An 18,850-nucleotide genomic window follows, 5' to 3' on the forward strand; every position below is an offset into this window, starting at 1 on the left:
TTCTGTTCTTTGATCAGGTTTTTGTCTCTTTGACGCATTCCCCCTTTCCATTCACAATTTTATATTAAATCCAGTTGAAAAAAATATTTTGAGATGGTATAAGATTTGTCTTTTTTTCTGGAACTGATTTTTTTTATTGATGTGTAATAAGGTGGAATACTTGTAGATCAAATTTTTATTTTGTTTCAGTTTTCGAACTTTTTATATGCCCGTTAACGGGACGTACTATGATATACCTCTGTCCGTCCATCGTCAACATGTCGGACAGTAACTCAAAAATATTTTCACCAATTTTCATGAAACTTTGGTCAATTGTTTATATCTATTGACGTAAGCTCCCTTTCAATTTTTATAAATTTTAGAATTTATGTTTCCTAGTTATGGGATTTTATTCATAAAAAAATGTGGGATTTTTCCAGTTTTCGGACTATAACTCAAAAATGCATTGAAAAATTTTCATGAAACTTTAGTGAATTGTTTAGATATATTGACATAAGTTCCCTTTCGATTTTTAAACATCTGTTTTGGAGTATTGAGACTTTATTCTTAAAAAGGGGGGATTTTCCAGTATTTCGGACAATAACTCAAAAACACTTTTAGCAGTTATCATGAAACTTTGGTGACTTGTTTATATCTATTGAAATAAGCTCCCTTTTGGTTTTTTTTATAACTCTCTGATTATGACATTGCGGAATTATGAAACTTTATTAGTTGAAAAATTGTCAAAACTGTCCAGTTGGGGACAGGCATATCATGTGCTCATGGCGCAGCTGTTTATTGAGATAAGGCTGCAATTGAGGGTATTCCTGTCATACCAACACATCTAGATTTTTTATTTTTTGTAGGTTTCTGTGAAACCAGCAAAAGGACATGGAATTGCTGTGACTGAAGTTTTGTTTTGGGATGGACCAGATACTAATATTGGTACTTATGAATATGAAGAAGACATTGACTGGGCTTCATCTGTGTGCCAGTGCTGTTTGTTGGATCCAGTACCTGAGGTAAGTGTTATTACATCATGGTAGGTATCACAAGAGTCTCATTCGCTTTCTGTTTGCGGATAGTTTGAAATTTTACAACACTCGTTGAACTAGAAAAATCTTCTTCAAACTTTACTTGGTACCTATTTAAGGGAATGATTTTTTATTTGGTCCTCAGCTTTATAATGTTCAGTTGTAGCGAGTAAATAATTTTTACATCCACAGTCCAGCCAATTTCTTTTTGCCAATAGTTTGAAATTTTACAGCACTAGTTGTACAAGGAAAGTTTGACGTTTTGTGAGTAATCAATTTTTAAATCCACCATGCAGCCACTTCCTGTATGCCGCAATTTTAAAATTTTATAACACTCATTGTACAAGGAAAATTATGCTTTAAGGGCATATGAATACTTTACGACAAAAGATATGATTTCAGCTTCCCAATTGTGAACTTTCCATTTCTATGTAGCAACATTCCAGCAGCGCCTGCATACGGAGTATAAATCTCCTAATTGATACGATATTCCCTGGCTTGTATTTCCTATCATGATTTCCTTGATAGAGGATTGCTGCTCACAAGGAAGCTATTAAACCAAGAGTTCCAAATGGTGAAGTTGAAATCATCCCTTCGTAAATTTTACGGACGCCATCACGAGTTGGTTGACCGTTATGGAATAACCGTTTCACAGATGATATCAGATATGTTCCTTATGTCGTAACTACAATACCCTTCCCTTTTCACGAATGTGACCTACCGAATTAGACTTTTTACCGGATTTGTATTAACATAAGCAACACGACAGGTGCCACATGTGGAGCAGGATCTGCTTGCCCTTCTGGAGCTCCTGAGATCACCCCCAGTTTTTGGTGGGGTTCGTGTTGCTTAGTCTTTAGTTTTCTATGTTGTGTCATCTGTACTATTATTTGTCTGTTTGTCTTTTTATTTTTGGCCATGGCGTTGTCAGTTTGTTTTCAATCTGTGAGTTTGACTGTCCCTCTGGTATCTTTCGTCCCTCTTTTACAGGTGAGGAAATGACGTTGCTAACGTAAAATGTTATTTTAGCAACATCAAACTGTGACATATCGGGAAAAGATGCATTTTTCGACTGATTTTTATCATTCAGACTGATTTAACTTGAAAACGAGTTCATGGACCCCCTCTTTTTTAAAATGTTATTAGGTTTGATTATGTATGAAGATTATTTGTACCAATTTTAATGAAAAAGTCACAGATGAATTTTTTTTAAATTAGATAAATATACAGCAAAAAATGCATTTTTTTTTTTCTAAAATCATGAAACTTTGATAAAAATTACTTATTTCCAAAGAATTTTTATTCAAATTTAGAGCATAATTATGTAAAGATAATTTTCCAAATGTTTTTACAAAAATCCGCTTTTGTTTATCTTTTGAAACAAAAAAGTTAGGTATGTGTATCAAAAGTAGAGAAATGTAAAAAAAAAACGAAATTTTGAGTAAATGTCTAAAATTTGGACCCCATTTATCTCTTAGAGTAGCACATGAAGGTATATTTTTATGCCCCCGCCGTACCGGAGGGGGCATTAAGTTTTACCCTTGTCCGTCTGTACGTACGTACGAACGTTCGTCCGTACGTCCCGAAATTGGTTTCCGTTCTCTAACTTGAGTTTGCCTCAACCAAATGTTATGAAACTTATACACAATGCTTATTACCACAAAACACAGATCAAGTTTGAATTTTGGTGGCTTCACTTTAACCGATCTAGAGTTATGCCCCTTTATAAAAGGAAATATTGCAAAATTTTTAGTTTCCGTTCTCTAACTTAAGTTTGCCTCAACCAAATGTTATGAAACTTATACACAATGCTTATTACCACAAAACACAGATCAAGTTTGAATTTTGGTGGTGTCACTTTAACCGATCTAGAGTTATGCCCCTTTATAAAAGGAAAAATTGCAAAATTTTTATTTTCTTCTAAATATCAAGTTTATATAATATATTTTTAAAATTGGAGTTATCTTCCTTTGACCATGATTATAGTTGAATCAACTACAATCAATGCTTTATACAATGCAATGTTTAATTTTGACTACCACTGATAAAACACAGATCAAGTTGAATTTGGGTAGTGTCACTTTAACCATTATTGAGTTATGCCCCTTTATAAATAGAAAGATTGCAAAATTTTTAGTTTCCATTCTGTAACTGAAGTTTTCCCCAGCCAAACATTGTGAAACCTATACACAATATTCATTCCAACAAAACTCAGTAAAGATCAAGTACATTTTTTTTGTTTCAGTTCTCTAACTTGAGTTTGCCTCAACCAAATGTTATGAAACTTATACACAATGCTAATTACTACATAATACAGATTAAGTACGAAATTAGGTGGCAACACTTTTACCATTCTAGAGTTATGTCCCATTATAAACATAAAAATTGCTGAATTTTTTAGTTTGTCTCAACCAAATGTTGTAAAACTTATACACAACCGTTCTAGAGTTATACGTCATTACAAATAGAAAAATTGCTGAATTTTTAGTTTCTGTTCTCTACTTAAGTTAGCCTCAACCAAATGTTATGAGACTTACACACAATGCTTATTACCACAAAACTCAGATCAAGTTCAAATTTGGGTAGTGTCACTTTTACCGTTCTTCAGTTATGTCCCTTTATAACTATATGATATGCAAGCGGGGGCATCATCTGTGTCCACATGTGGACACTATCCACATTTATTTATTACATATTTGAATTGATTTGGTGAAAAATAGCTTGTATGCAAATTTTCGTAAAAAAAATTCCCGGATCAAAACTGTATCGTATGCCCTTAAAAGTATACATGTTACCTCAATCAATTGCATGCACCAACGCAGATCCAGACTTATATTGGTCTTGTTTACTTGAGACAAAATTTGAAACATGTGATGTGAACAGTTTACATTAGCCAGTTATCAATTGGTTATGTCTATAGGTAAATAGAAACATAGAATATGGAATAAGGATGCTGTAAGCATTCGGACAGTAATCCATCAAAAACAATATAATAAAGTGAGCATAATGCCTTACCATTAAGGATAAGCACAGTCACTCTTGCAAAACCAGTTGAAACTCTCCATAGTAATTAATTTCTCTTTGTGTTAAAAACAATGATGTTAATAAGAGATCTGTAGATTTTTGTCGAGCCTGCGACTTTTGTCGCAGAAAGCTTGATCCGGTGGCGGCGTTAGCTAACTTCTTAAAAGCTTTGTATTTTAGAAGGTGGAAGACCTGGATGCTTCATACTTTGTATATAGATGCCTTATGTTACGAAGTTTCCGTCTATCACATGTCCATTGTCCATGACCTCATTTTCATGGTTCAGTGACTACTTGAAAAAAAAGTTAAGATTTTTTGTAATGTTAATTTCTCTCTTATAATGAGTAATAGGATAACTATATTTGCGTATAAGCGTATCTTGCATGGTCCTCATGCCCGTCAGACAGTTTTCACTTGATCTCAACCTCATTTCATGGATCAGTGAACAAGGTTAAGTTTTGGTGGTCAAGTCCATATCTCAGATACTAGAAGCAATAGGTCTAGCATATTTGGTGTAAGGAAGGACTGTAAAGTGTACATGTCCAACTGGCAGGTGTCATCTGACCTTGACCTCATTTTCATGGTTCAGTGGTTATAGTTAAGTTTTTGTGTTTTGGTCTGTTTTTCTTATACTGTATGCAATAGGTCTACTATATTTGGTGTATGGAATGATTGTAAGGTGTACATGTCTAGTTGGCAGATGTCTTCTGACCTTGACCTCATTTTCATGGTTCAGTGGTCAATGTTAAATTTTTGAGTTTTGGTCTTTTTTTCTAATACTTTATGCAATAGGTCAACTATATTTGGTGTATGGAAATATTTTATGATGTACATGTCAGTCTGGCTGGTTTTATTTGACCTTGACCTCATTTTCACGGTTCATAGCTCAGTGTTAAGTTTTTGTGTTTTGGTCTGTTTGTCTATATATTTGTTGTATGGAAGGATTGCAAGCTGTACATGTCTGCCTGGCATGGTTCATCTGACCTTGACCTCATTTTCATGGTTCATTAGTCAATGTTTAGTTTTCTTGGTTAAGTCTGTATCTTAGAAACTATAAGTAATAGGTCAACTATATTTAGTGTATTGAATGATTGTAAGGTGTGCATGTATTTTTTGTTTGGTTTATATGACCTTGACCTCATTTTCTTGGATCATGTTAAGTTTATGTGATAGTTGTAGTAAAGCTTTATATTTAGAACTATCAACATAATATCAATGATTAGTAAAGAAGGTGAGACATTTCAGCATGTGCACTCTTGTTTACTATTCTTATAGAAAATTTTTAAAACTCTGTGCAGTTGTTAAATAAATTAAAAGATATACAAGTTATCTTTCTGTTTAAGGAGTAAGTGTATCTAGCTTTAAAGTTTTATATTGTTTAATTAGGAAAACATTTCCTTACATTCAATTTCTTTCAATTTTATTTATTTTATATTTTCCAGGATTGTAACTTTTGTAATTGCTCCAAATATTTGTTTGACAAATATGGAAACAATACTCTACCAACAGTACCTAGTACTACAGTTCACACAACAGTACAGACAACAACACAGCCATATGAAGTTGTCAATCATCCAGACAAAAGTGAAGTCTCACAACCCATAGACACTAGCATACCTCAGGCACAAAAGTCATGTGGCATTCAAATTTTTAATGGTAAAAAAATATTAACCCAAACTTGCAATGTTGATCTGAGATGGATTTGGCAATTTTTTTAGCTTTAGGTCCTTTTGGTTATATAGCTCTTCAATTGTTTCAGTTCTTAAACATTCTTGGATTTCCAATATTTGGCTTTGAGCAGTCCTGATGAAGGTAAATCCAGAAAAGCACTTCGGACGCATGAAATTTATACCGTGTTGTTTTCATTTTTTTTTTTTTGCAGTGTACATTTAAGTTTTGTTTAAGAAACTTAAACATTGATTATGGGAGAATATTTTTTTTATTTGAAATGATATAAAAAGTCAGACTTAGGTCATTGTACCAGTATAGAAATTTAAAAATGTGATCTGTACCAAACAACTTCACTGAGTCAGCCATTCTTTATAGGAAAATGTGATTCTTATTAATTTTCAAGATGGAAGATTCAAGGTCAGGAAGACATCAGAGATTAAGGTTTATCTTCTTCCTGTTCCTATCAATACTCTTATATCAATTGGCTAAGTTTTAAAGACAACAAGTTTAGGTTATGTCTTGTATCCTTGACATTTTTTTGTACAAGTGTGTTAAAGGGTTCAAATTAATACTTTGATCACTAGTATTGTGAACCAACGTGTCTCAAATTTCTATCATTTACGTTTTAATGTCAATTGCCTTGGATTGACGATATTTTTTCTGAAAAATTTGGGTTTTTTATAGTTATTTTTCACAGAATATTTTAATGTATACTATTGAATTGGGGGGGGGGGGGATATAACTATTTTCATCTGCTGTGCCATATGTTTTTGAAAATTAAAATTATAATTATAATTATAACTTGTACATAATATGTTATTAAAAGTGAACCATCATAATGACTGTTAAAACTAAACTAAATGTTTTTTTAGTGCCTGTAAAGGTTCAATTCATTTAACTGTTTGAATTAAGACAATTTTGATAGAAACTTAATGTGTCAGTAATTGGACTTGGACTTGGACAAAAAGCTTCTGGAATTAACAAGACATTTCTGTCAATTTTAGTCACTGACCTACATTTTATGTTGAAGTCCATGCAATAAAGTTTCCATGAAACCTAAGGTGGTTTTTATACGACCGCAAACAAATTTTTGCGTCGTATAATGCTATGGTGTCGGCGTCGTCCGAAGACAAATTTAATTTCCAGACAATAACTTTAGTTTAAATGAATGGATCTCTAAGAAATTTTACCAGAAGGTTTAATACCACAAAAGGAAGGTTGGGATTGATTTTGGGGGTTATGGTACCAACAGTTTAGGAATTAGGGGCCAAAAACAAGCATTTTTGTAGTTTCCGGACAATAACTTGTGTGTTAGTGTATAGATCTCTCAGAAATTGTAACACAAGGTTCCATATCACAAAGGAAATGCTGGGATTGAGTTTGGGGGTAATTGCCCTAATGGTTCAGGAATTAGGGGCAAAAAAGGGGCCAAAAACAAGCATTTTTATAGTTTCCAGACAGTAACTTGTGTTTAAGTGTATGGATCTCTCTAAAATTGTACTACAAGGTTCCATACCACAAAGGGAAGGCTGGGATTAATTTGGGGGTAATTACTCCAAGGGGAACGAGGTTCAAAAAGTTTGGTGGGATTTTTTTTTCCAATTTTTTAGGGGGTTCATTTTTTCTTTCTTCACAATTTTTGAAATTTCAAATGATTGCACAGTATTGCGCAATAGCAAGAAATCTTCAATTGCACAGTATTGCGCAATAGCACAGTATTGTTCAATACCACAGTATTGGGCAATAGCAAGAAATCTTCAATTGCACAGTATTGCACAATAGTAAGAAATCTTTAATTCCATAGTATTGCGCAATAGTAAGAAATCTTAAATTGCACAGTAATGTGCAATAGCACAGTATTGAGCAATAGCACGGTATTAAAGAAAATAGCAAGAAATCTTCAATTGCACTGTATTGGGCAATAGCAAAAAATCTTCAATTGCAAAGTATTGCACAATAGCAAGAAATCTTCAATTGCACAGTATTGCGCAATAACAAGAAATCTCCAATTGCACAGTATTGCGCAATAGCAAGAAATCTTAAATTGCACAGTGTTGCGCAATAGCAAGAAATCATCTATTGCACAATAGCACAGTATTGCACAATAGCAAGAAATCTTCAATTGCACAGTATTGCGCAATAGCAAGTAATCTTCAATTATACAGTATTGCGCAATGGAAAGAAATCTTCAATTGGCCAGTATTGCGCAACAACACAGTATTGTGCAATAGCAAGAAATCTTCAGTTGCACAGTATTGCACAATAGCAAGAAATCTTAAATTGCACAGTATTGCGCAATAACAAGAAATCTTCAATTGAAAATAAATACAAATCTTTTAACCAATTTCAATGGGATTGATTTAAAGTCTTTAAGTTTTTGGGGTTCTAACCTTGTATTACTTTTTTGGATATTGGGCCCCATTTTTAAATTGGTCTACATTGAGGTCAAAAGGCTCCAAAATTAAACTTTGTTTGATTTCATCAAAAACTGAATTATTGCGGCTGTATGATATGCTGAATCTTATTGTGCATTTAGATATTTTATTTTGGGCCCTGTTTTCAAATTAGTCCATATTAAGGTTTGAAGGGTCTAAAATTAAACTTTGTTTGATTTCAACTAAAATTAAATTTTTGGTGTTTTTTTATATGCTGAATCTAACCATGTTGTTAGATTTTGGATATCAGACCATTCTAGGTAAATTAAATGTCCCATTTCAAATTTTTAAGATCTTTGACCACATTTATTTAGTGTCAGAAACCTATATTATGTCAAAAATTTAATCACAATCCAAATTCAGACAGTATCAAGCTTGAACATTGTGTCCAAACTTGCCCCAACTGTTCAGGGTTAGACCTCTGTGGTCGTATCTGGCTGCGCTCAGCAAAGCATTTTATTCAATACTATGTCATTTCTTTTTTTTTTTTTGACATTCAGATTATGATAAATGCCTTTTTTTAAAAGCAAAATGGTAATAAAGGGTTTTTTTTTTCAGGTCCAAATGCTAAGATTGTTACATGGTGTAGATCTTTCAATGATATTCAGCCTATTATGAAGACAGCGATTGATTACAACATCACTGGAGAATATCTCAACTTTAAGATAATATTTAAACCAGAAATGGATGATGCAGTAGATGTAAGGAGATATTTTTATTTTTTTATGCCCCCGCCGTAGCGGAGGGGCATTAAGTTTTACCCTTGTCCATCCGTACGTCCCGAAATTGGTTTCCGTTCTCTAACTTTAGTTTGCCTCAACAAAATGTTATGAAACTTATACAAAATGCTTATTACCACAAAACACAGATTAATTAAGAATTTGGATGGTGTCACTTTTACCTTTCTAGAGTTATGCCCCTTTACAAATGGAAAAATTGCTGAATTTTTCATTTCCGTTCTATAACTTAAGTTTGCCTTAACCAAATGTTATGAATTTTATACACAATGCTTATTACCACAAAACACCAGATCAAGTTTGAATTTTGGTGGCGTCAATTATACTGTTCTAGAGTTATGCCCTTTTACAAATGGAAAAATAGCTGAATTTTTCGTTCCCGTTCTCTAACTGAAGTTTGCCTCCACCAAATGTTATGAAACTTATACACAATGCTTATTACCACAAAACTCAGATCAAGTAAAAATTTGGGTAGCCTCACTTTTACCTTTCTTGAGTTAAGTCTCTTTATAACATTATATGCAAGTGGGGGCATCATCTGTGTCCCATGGACACATTCCCCATTTATTTGTTAAGCAGGGGTAGATTGTGTAAATTTAATTCTAATTTTTCTGTTTGTCAATAGTCATTTGTGATCTGCAACTGGTTCAGAATTTTTATTTTCATGAATATTTGATTTGAATTTAAAGATTACTTGCAGTTACTGAAAGGAAATAAAAATTACTTAATTATCAAATATATAGAAAGCATGCTGCCCTACACTCTAACATCTAGCTGGACTTCAGAGTTGATTTCATACAACAAGCTTAATTAAAATACAATTACAAGTGCTCCTCTTGGTTTTTTCGAAACATTTATTCTTATTTCAAAATTAATTGATATCATTAAAAAAAATCCTCATTGATCCTTATGGCATTACAATGATAATAAATTTCATTTTATTTTCAGATGTCTTTATTTCTTTTCGTATTTTCAGATGTCTTTTATGTCTTTTTGTATTTTCAGATGTCCTTATGTCTTTTCGTATTTTCAGATGTCTTTATGTCTTGGTATTTTCAGATGTCTTTATGTCTTTTGGTATCTATTGATGAGGAGGAAATAACAGAACTTTGTGGAATATCACATCTAAGTAAAACAACAAAACTAGTGCTGCATGTCTTCAATCGTGATAATTATGTACCTGACATTACAGACCACTTCAACATTTTTTCTGTGAAAGCATATTTTAAAAGTCTGATACTACCACCACCAACTGGTGCCCTTTGTCGCTACGGTGATCCATTCAGAGGTGGAACTAATCCTATAATCAAGTATGAAATAGGTATCGGAACTGACAAATTTCTTACAGATATTGAACCTTTCAGAGAAGTTGTAATACCTTGTATACCGTGCTTTGGAGAATGTTCAAAATACAACTGTGACCAGGATTGTGACCATAATAAACTTGTAGACTACAGTTTTACGTTGACAGACTTGACCCTAATACCAAATGTCATGGATTTGAATGAAACCGGACATTCATATAATAAAACAATAATATACTATCTCACAGGTAAAGTTTATTATACATTAACACTTTGATCAACATTTGATGTTAAAATCTGTGGAGATTTCCTTTTATGAGATTTAGAAAGTCTATGATTCAAGTTTATAAGAAGGCAAAGGAAATTGATTTTTGCTCAAATTAATGTTTATTTTCATTTCTTATGTTGATAATGAAATAAAATGTACTCCATTTAGGAAAAGAGGCCTAGGTGGCCAAGTGTCTAAGTAGTTCAACTACTGTACCACTAGCCTGTCAACACTGACGTTGTGAGTTCAAATTCCCCACATGGCAGTTCAACTCCAATCTTAATTGATTAGGATTTGTTTTCCTGCTAAATGTTTGGGATTCTCCAGGCACTCTGGCTTCCTCCACAAATAAGAAATGACTGCCATGAAATAGCCATTAGTGCTGAAAGTGATGTTTTAAAAGCATCAATCAATCAATCATTTTGGAAAAGTTGTTCAGATATTCCCAATATATAATATATCTGTAAAAAAGTAAAAGGATTCCAAGGGGGCAATTAAAATAGGAAGTTGAATAAGGATACACAACACCATGCATGGCCAACAGAAAAAAGATGAAAAGACATCATTCCACACAACTAGAAAAAAACTGAATATTAAGAAACATGAACACCTCCAAAAAATGTGTACTTGCTAATACCTATTATAAGTTGCAGAATTGAAATTACATTCTGCATTACAATCTTTCCTTTCCACCCACCCTCCCTAGGTATTTTATATAAATCAATAGATTTTTTTTTGAATATTTTGACCTCATTTCTTCTCAGATTTTCATGAAATTTTCACTAATAATCTCAGAAAGCTACTGCCGTGCGGACATTTCCAGGCTTCATTCAAAATGTACTTTGTCAACACTTTTACATCCCAATAAAATTACAAAAAGAAGCATTCAATTCTAAAATGCACATAGTAATTTGTGACGTCAAAAAAGTTCATGTTTAAACTTGTGAATTCGGGAAACCAATATTTAAACAAAAATATGAAAATTTATAAAGGAAAGTACAATTATATATCTTGATGAACATCATATGAAAATTAATTGAGAAACAAGTTCCAATTTGGGTTTTTTTTTTTTTTATATAATTGGGAATATATTAAAATCAGGAATTACTTTTGTCCATGTAAAGTTATATTATGTCAGAACCATTGTATTATTTAAAGCAATGGCTTGGCCATGTTTTTAGAAATTTTTGTATTGCTAAATTTGTATAAATTCTTAAAATAAAAAACCAGCAGGAGTAAGTTGTTTTAACATGACAGATCATGATACCAAGTCATATTAGTTGTAGATACTTTGTAATTTCTTCATTGAACAAATGTATTTATGTTTATTGTTAAGACTGTTATGAAAATTTATTCATGTATGTAAATACTATATTTAGATATATGATATTTTACAGGAAGGGCTGTGACTGGTTCTGGAGACACAGCTCTGTCATCATCATCAGGGTTTTATATCGATGTCACAGGACCAGTGTTTGATCCTGATGTCATGTTGACCACTCCAATTTACTTTGATGAAAAACAAGGACAGTTTCAACCTATAAGTTATCAAGCATCAAACAGCACTATTAAAGCTTTTTGGAGATGTACTGATGACGAGAGTCTAGTAAAGGTAACAAAATGTCTACTTAAAAGATCCTAATTATTTGGAAATTATGCTAGCAAATTAATGATAACTAAACTACTATGTTGATTAGAAGAATTAAGGGTAAATTTGAAATAGGTTCTAATAAAAAATCTTATTTTGATATATACTTTTCTTTCACATTTCGAGTAAAGGTTATATCTGCAATAAATTTTTATGAACCAGAGCTACTATTGAAGTGTTGGATCTTCAGTAGGACACTTTATGCTGTGTGTTTCTTCATGCTAACATAATAGGTTATAAATTCCTCTTGAAATACTTTCAGAAATCATTAAATGTTCTGAATACTATCAGAACTGCTCTAAATTAGCCTTTAAGACGCACACTTGCTATTAAGAAGGTCACCATCAAATAACATGTCTAAAAGAGGGATTTGAAAAAATCATTTTGAACATGAACGATATTATTTACTAAGTTAATTTATTTGAAAAACTTTCACAATAATCATTTGTCACTGGAAGCTGAAAACACATTGGAATTGAGGAGTTTGAAAAACAAATGCCCGTGAAATCTTCTTGTATATTAGTATTACCAGTAAGCAGCAAATTAAGATCTTTCTTATATAAGATCTGTCAATTTCACAATATTATTTATCTTGTCATCTGATGGGAAAATATTTTGAAATTGGTCGACTTGGGGGCGAGTAACCCTAGCTAGGGCTACTATAAAAAAAAGTTTGATAAAGGGAAATATTAAGGAAAAGTCGAAAACTTTAATATCAAATATCTATTAGAATTTATGATAACATATTTGGCCCATGGTTACATTGTAAAACAGATGAGCAAAAAGAGGTTGATTTTTTTTCTTTTATTTCTAGTCTATAAACATCAATTAAAATGAATCATTATAACCCGGCTTTATATATCATAAACTTAGGGTTGCATAAGTTCTGTATTTTTTATGCCCCCGCCGTAGGTGATGGGGCATTAAGTGTTACCCTTGACCGTCCGTCCTTCCAGCTTTCTGTCTTTCCATCCATCCCATTTTTTGTTTCTGCACTCTAACTTCAGTTTGCCTTGTGCATATTTTATTAAACTCATACACAATGCTAAGATCCACAACACACAGACAGAGTTCGCCTTTGGGCAGTGAGTCATTTACCGTTCCAGAGTTATGCACCTTTTTAACTTGGAAAATTGCGAAGTTTGAGGGGGGCATTTGTGTCCTCAGACACATTCTTCTATTATTTTACTGTATCTTAGATCACTGTTAATCCAACTGAAATGTTAAATCTTTAATTAGGAGAGCCTTTGGGCCATTGGTGAAACTCCAGGTGGAGAAGAACTTCAAAGTTTTCAGTCAGTTGGCCTTATGATGATAGGCATTAATTCATCATTTGAAGGCATTCTCCAACATAACCATACATATTACGTGTCTATTATCTGTATCAATGGTGGTGGGAAACCTACACAATGGAATGATAATTATGGTAAGCAATAAATCAACACCAAATGTATAATTTCAATAATTCATTGTCTCTTGTAATTGATACTTTTATGGAAACTATTAATATGGTGTTAATTCATGACACAAAATTACTTCGGGAACATGAAGAAAACAAAAGCAAAGGAACAGTGCTTATATTGAGGCCTTCAATATGGAGCAAAAGTCTAACCCCAGTTTGAGTTCATAGTTTACTGTGGACTAGATTTCATGAAGTTTATGCACTCAGATAAACCTTGAATTTTATTACATATTTTTTAAAAATTGTAAATGTTTAGAATTTACAATTATAGTTGATTATTGTCTCGCCTTAATGAAGTCAAGAGAGCAAGATTTCGGCTTACTGTTTTCAGGAGTGCTGGCATCATGAGCAATATAATAGTTTGTTATAAGGTCAGTTTAAGGGGAACCACTTGTTGTAGGTCAATGATATTTGGTATGGAATTGTATTAGCAGATGCATGTCTAAATTTCATGAAGATTATATGGCCCTACCCCCTCATCATGGTTCATTGACTTTAAAACTTTTGCTTTGTTTACACATTTAAGTTGATGTTTAGGCCAGTTTAACTGGAACCAATAATGGAAAGTCAATGGTATTTGGTATGCAAATGTATGGACATTGGCATTTCTGATTTCAAGTTTCAACAGGTATTATTTGGCCCTGCACCTTCAGTCATGGTTCATTGATTTTTAATATTTTGCATAGTTTATATGTTAAAGCGTTTCCATTTTGATAACAACACTTGCATTTTTCTATCAAAATAATATACAGGCGAGAAATATTTCTTTTTTAACAGTTAATAATGAAATGTATATCAGCAAGGTCTTAAAGGAGTTTTATAATTAGCACAGATCAACATTGTTAGCAATCTCATGCTTACATTTCTTTTATGAAAAAATTTAAAAGAACCCCCAAAAAAAGGTTTTTGAGTTGTTGCCCTTGGAAAAATAAAATATGTGCATTGGTGGAGTATACTGTTCTTTGAATTGTTCAATATCACATTTAACAGAGCATTTTTGATAACAAGAGTTGTATACAAGCCATTCCTTGTTTAAGGACTCTACCATTCTACCATTTAATTGGAAGACTTATGCATGCTTACATGATAGTCATTTGTTATGAAGCTACATGTAGAAGCAAGAAAACAATTCAACCAATAACTAATTGATAAAAAATGATAATTTTAGCCAACATCTACATTTAAGGTGTTATAGTACTGTTAGAGCCACCAGAAGTAGACAACTTGAATAATACTATCCTAGGAGAAGTCAGACCATTTGAAGAATCAGTGGTTCCTGTCGATGCCATGGAGAGTACGGATCCTACAAGTATAGGATTTACTTTTACAGTTAGTGAAGATAAGTTTGTAAAAAGATATGGTAAGTCACAGTGACAAAGTTGGTGGTTTAGCAGATCATTGGTCAAACAAATGTTATTTGCATGAAAGCCATATTATTGAAGTTGAAGACCAAAACTTGTTATTGCTTTGTGCAAAATTAATTCGTTTGTAATGTACCGGTAGTCTATTCTTAAATGAATTAAAAAAATGCAGGGTAAAAATCAATAAGATAGCAATTTACCAATACAGGTTAGTAATAAAATGCTCCGCTGGGCGAAGCTTGATACGACCGCAGAGGTCGAACCCTAAACAGTTGGGGCAAGTATGGACACAACATTTAAGCTTGATACAGCTCTGAATTTGGATTGTGATTAAATATTTGACACAGCATAGGTTTCTGACACAGAATGAAAGTGGTCTAAGAACTTAACATTTTTTAACTTACCTATTATGGTCCAATATCCAAAATCTAAATACATACATGGTTAGATTCAGTATATCAAAAAAACCCAAGAATTCAATTTTTGTTAAAATCAAACTAAGTTTAATTTTGGACCCTTTGGACCTTAATGTAGACCAATTTGAAAACGGGCCCAAAAATTAAGAATCTAAATACACGGTTAGATTCAGCATATCAAAAAACCCCAATATATCAATTTTTGATGAAATCAATCCATATCATTATTATTTGCTTTTATATATAAATCAAAAATAACCAACTTAAAATGGAAAATTTTAAAGAAAAAAAGTTATTGTCCTGAAACTAGAAAAATGCTTGTTTTTTGCCCCTTTTTGGCCCCTAATTCCTAAAATTTTGAGGCAATTACCCCCAAAATCAATCCCAGCCTTCCCTTTGTGGTATGGTACCTTGCAGTACAATTTCAGAGAGATCCATACACTTGAACACAAGTTATTGTCTGGAAACTAGAAAAATGCTTATTTTTGGCCCCTTATTCCTAAATGATTTAGGCAATTACCCCCAAACTTAATTCCAGCTTTCCCTTTGTGATATGGAACCTTGTAGTACAATTTCAGAAAGATCCATACACTTACACACAAGTTATTGTCATGAAACTAGAAAAATGCTTGTTTTTTGGCCCCTAATTCCTAAAATTTTGAGGCAATTACCCAAAATCAATCCCAGCATTCCCTTTGTGATATGTGACCTTGTGGTACAATGTCAGAGAGATCCATACACTAACACACAAGTTATTGTCTGGAAGTTACAAAAATGCTTATTTTTGGCCCCTAATTCCTTAACTGTTGGTACCATAACCCCCAAAATCAATCCCAACCTTCCTTTTGTGGTATTGAACTTTATGGTAAAATTTCATAGAGATCCATTCACTTAAACTAAAGTTATTGTGCGAAAACCAGTGTGTCTTTGAACGACGATGACGCCAAATTCATACCAATATACAACCGCAAAAATATTTTTGCGGTCGTATAAAAATGAACTACTAAATGCTACTATTCTGCAATGGGCAAACATCAATGCCCTGTAACCAGTAAATGTTACATTAACAGATGATGATATCTGAAATTGAACCACTGTATAAGTGCAATGAGTTCTACAGAATACATATAATACATGTAGTGATAAAGAGAAAGAAGACTTTCTCTTTTTAGTTCTTTACTTGATAATTATTAAAAAAAGATTGCATGTATTCATCATGCATTTTTTATGTATATAAAATCTTTATCAGAAGTAAAGTTAATATTTTATAACAAGACCATAAAATAAATAACTCTACTTTTTTGTTCAGATCTGTGCATTGGAACAGATGAAAATAAAGATAATATTTTTCCTTGTACCTGGGTTGGTTACAATGTATCTGGATCTGCTTCTATCAAAGATGGATATTTGTTACTTGATGGCATCAAAGTAAGACGTCTGTCAGAACTACAAACTGTTGTTCGGAACGTATCTGCACAGCTTGCTGAAAACAAAACTAGCATATTCCATATGGAACCAGGACGGACATTATTTCTGACCATGAGAGTTTGTAATGAAGCAGTACTCTGTGCCAACAAGTCATTAGGGAGTATTTTAATTACAAACAATAAAACTGTATTGAAGACTTCAGAACATGGAGAATCCATTGAACTTGTACAGTCTGTTGAAACAGGCTCCAAAAGGAGAAAAAGAGAAACAAACATGATTGTAGTGAAGACTCCAGAAGGTATATTTACTAGTTCACTGAAATATTAATCCTTCCTTAGCTGTTGTATTTTAAACAAAAAGAAAAAACATTTTTTGCACTTAATATTGCATTATTTTACAAATAAAATATTCATATTTTAGAAAGTTTTGTTATTAAAATAATAAATTATTATAAAATTATATTATTAATGTGTAGTCTCACTTGCCTTGCAAATGTCATTTCATCCATATCAAATCAGTGTATTTGATACATAATGTCATTCCGTGAGAAGCATCACAATATTTTGAACAAGTACATTTGTGGTATATATGCACTTAGACGCTTCAATAATATAGGCATTAAGAGTAATATCTACTTCTTGAATTTTGTTAACAAAAAGAGGATATTTTTATTACTTTCAAAATCTTGTTCTTGTACAATAAATGAAGCCATAGATTAATTTTGTCACTGACCTTGGATGTGTTTTTTTTTAACAAAGTTTGAACTTGAGCAAGATTACATCTAAAATTTTGTGTTTCAGTAACTTTTGAATGATATGTAAACACTTGATTTATAGGATTGGTAGAGGGACAGACCATTGTACTTCAGCCCATATCTGATGAAGATATAACAACAGAATATGGGTCTGACTCCTCTCCTGATTTTCAACCTTATATAGTCAACCCATCAACTACACAGGATATGGTTGAAAGATTACTATACAAAAGGTATCCAAGTTTAAACTAGAGTACTTTATCAATGGATTGTTAAAATGTTGAAAAAATATAGCAATCACACAATATCTAGACAAAAATATTCATAGTGCAACTGCCCATGCTTTTCAATGCCTGATGTTGGTTTTTGTGATTTAAATAAGTTCTTAAATAGATAACTGATATTTGATATACAGGTGCATTTGTATTCAGCAACCTTATCATATACTTCATCATAAAATCTTGATCTTATCATATATTACCAAGATTGAAATAGTGACCTATTCCAGCAGCTCATCACTACCACTAATTATCTAGAAAGTGTCCCCTAGAGCCTGTTACACTATTTTTACCAATTTTTAATGGCAAATTTAAGTAGTCTAGAGCCTGTTTCACTATTTTTACCAATTTTTAATGGCAAATTTAAGTAGTCGAAATGGGTTTCTTAAAATTTTGGATTAAGCAATCCATGGTAAGTAGTCTTTTTCTTAACACACAAAATTAGTATCTATGAAAATCATCTTGATGCATTTAGTAAGTGTCTCAGAGACATTTCTTTCTGTTAAACAGGTTATTTTTTTTATATTTTACAGAATACATTCCTTGGTAATGACATTTTCTGTGATACCTGTTGGTCACATGCCTATGCCAGGACCAATGAATATTACATATCCAGATACTGTTGGCGAGAATGAAGACAACAGAACAGTTCTGGCTCATTGGAATACTGGTATGTCCATATCAATATGCCCTCTCTTCCTTCCTTCTGTTAGTTCTTATAACATTTCTGTTGCATTTTTCTCATCAACTTCAATTAAAGCTTCTTCCTATTTACTAACAATTAAGCTTCATATTGGTAAGCTATACCAGTGTGACACATTTCCTTTCACTCAATAGCAAGATTGAGGTATAAACTAGAGCAGTAGCTTACACTACATCTTTATTTATTTCACTTCATAAATAACAACTGTTTATCGTTCTTAAAAATTTGGATATTTCAAATGTTAAATGATAATAATTTTTAGTGCATTTGGCTTGAAGTTTTTTCATGATATAGTAATGTAAAATATATTCTAAAAAACAACTTTGCCAATTGAAACCAACCAAGATG

General features: G+C 32.4%; 1 protein-coding gene across 1 annotated transcript in view; it reads left to right on the top strand.

The window, feature by feature from the left end:
* The window catches only part of LOC127720044 (uncharacterized), a 136,057-nt gene that overhangs the window by 105,333 nt on the left and 11,874 nt on the right, over positions 1-18,850 (top strand). Inside the window, exons 69-78 of the mRNA XM_052226450.1 lie at positions 846-1,001; positions 5,480-5,693; positions 8,702-8,844; positions 9,940-10,432; positions 11,850-12,064; positions 13,340-13,526; positions 14,749-14,922; positions 16,649-17,065; positions 17,604-17,754; positions 18,333-18,469. Of these exons, the coding sequence (XP_052082410.1) occupies positions 846-1,001; positions 5,480-5,693; positions 8,702-8,844; positions 9,940-10,432; positions 11,850-12,064; positions 13,340-13,526; positions 14,749-14,922; positions 16,649-17,065; positions 17,604-17,754; positions 18,333-18,469 (2,287 nt within the window). The remainder of the gene's footprint in view (positions 1-845; positions 1,002-5,479; positions 5,694-8,701; positions 8,845-9,939; positions 10,433-11,849; positions 12,065-13,339; positions 13,527-14,748; positions 14,923-16,648; positions 17,066-17,603; positions 17,755-18,332; positions 18,470-18,850) is intronic.

This window comes from Mytilus californianus, unplaced genomic scaffold (genome assembly GCF_021869535.1).
Source record: "Mytilus californianus isolate M0D057914Y unplaced genomic scaffold, xbMytCali1.0.p SCAF_11, whole genome shotgun sequence".
NCBI lineage: Eukaryota > Metazoa > Mollusca > Bivalvia > Mytilida > Mytilidae > Mytilus > Mytilus californianus.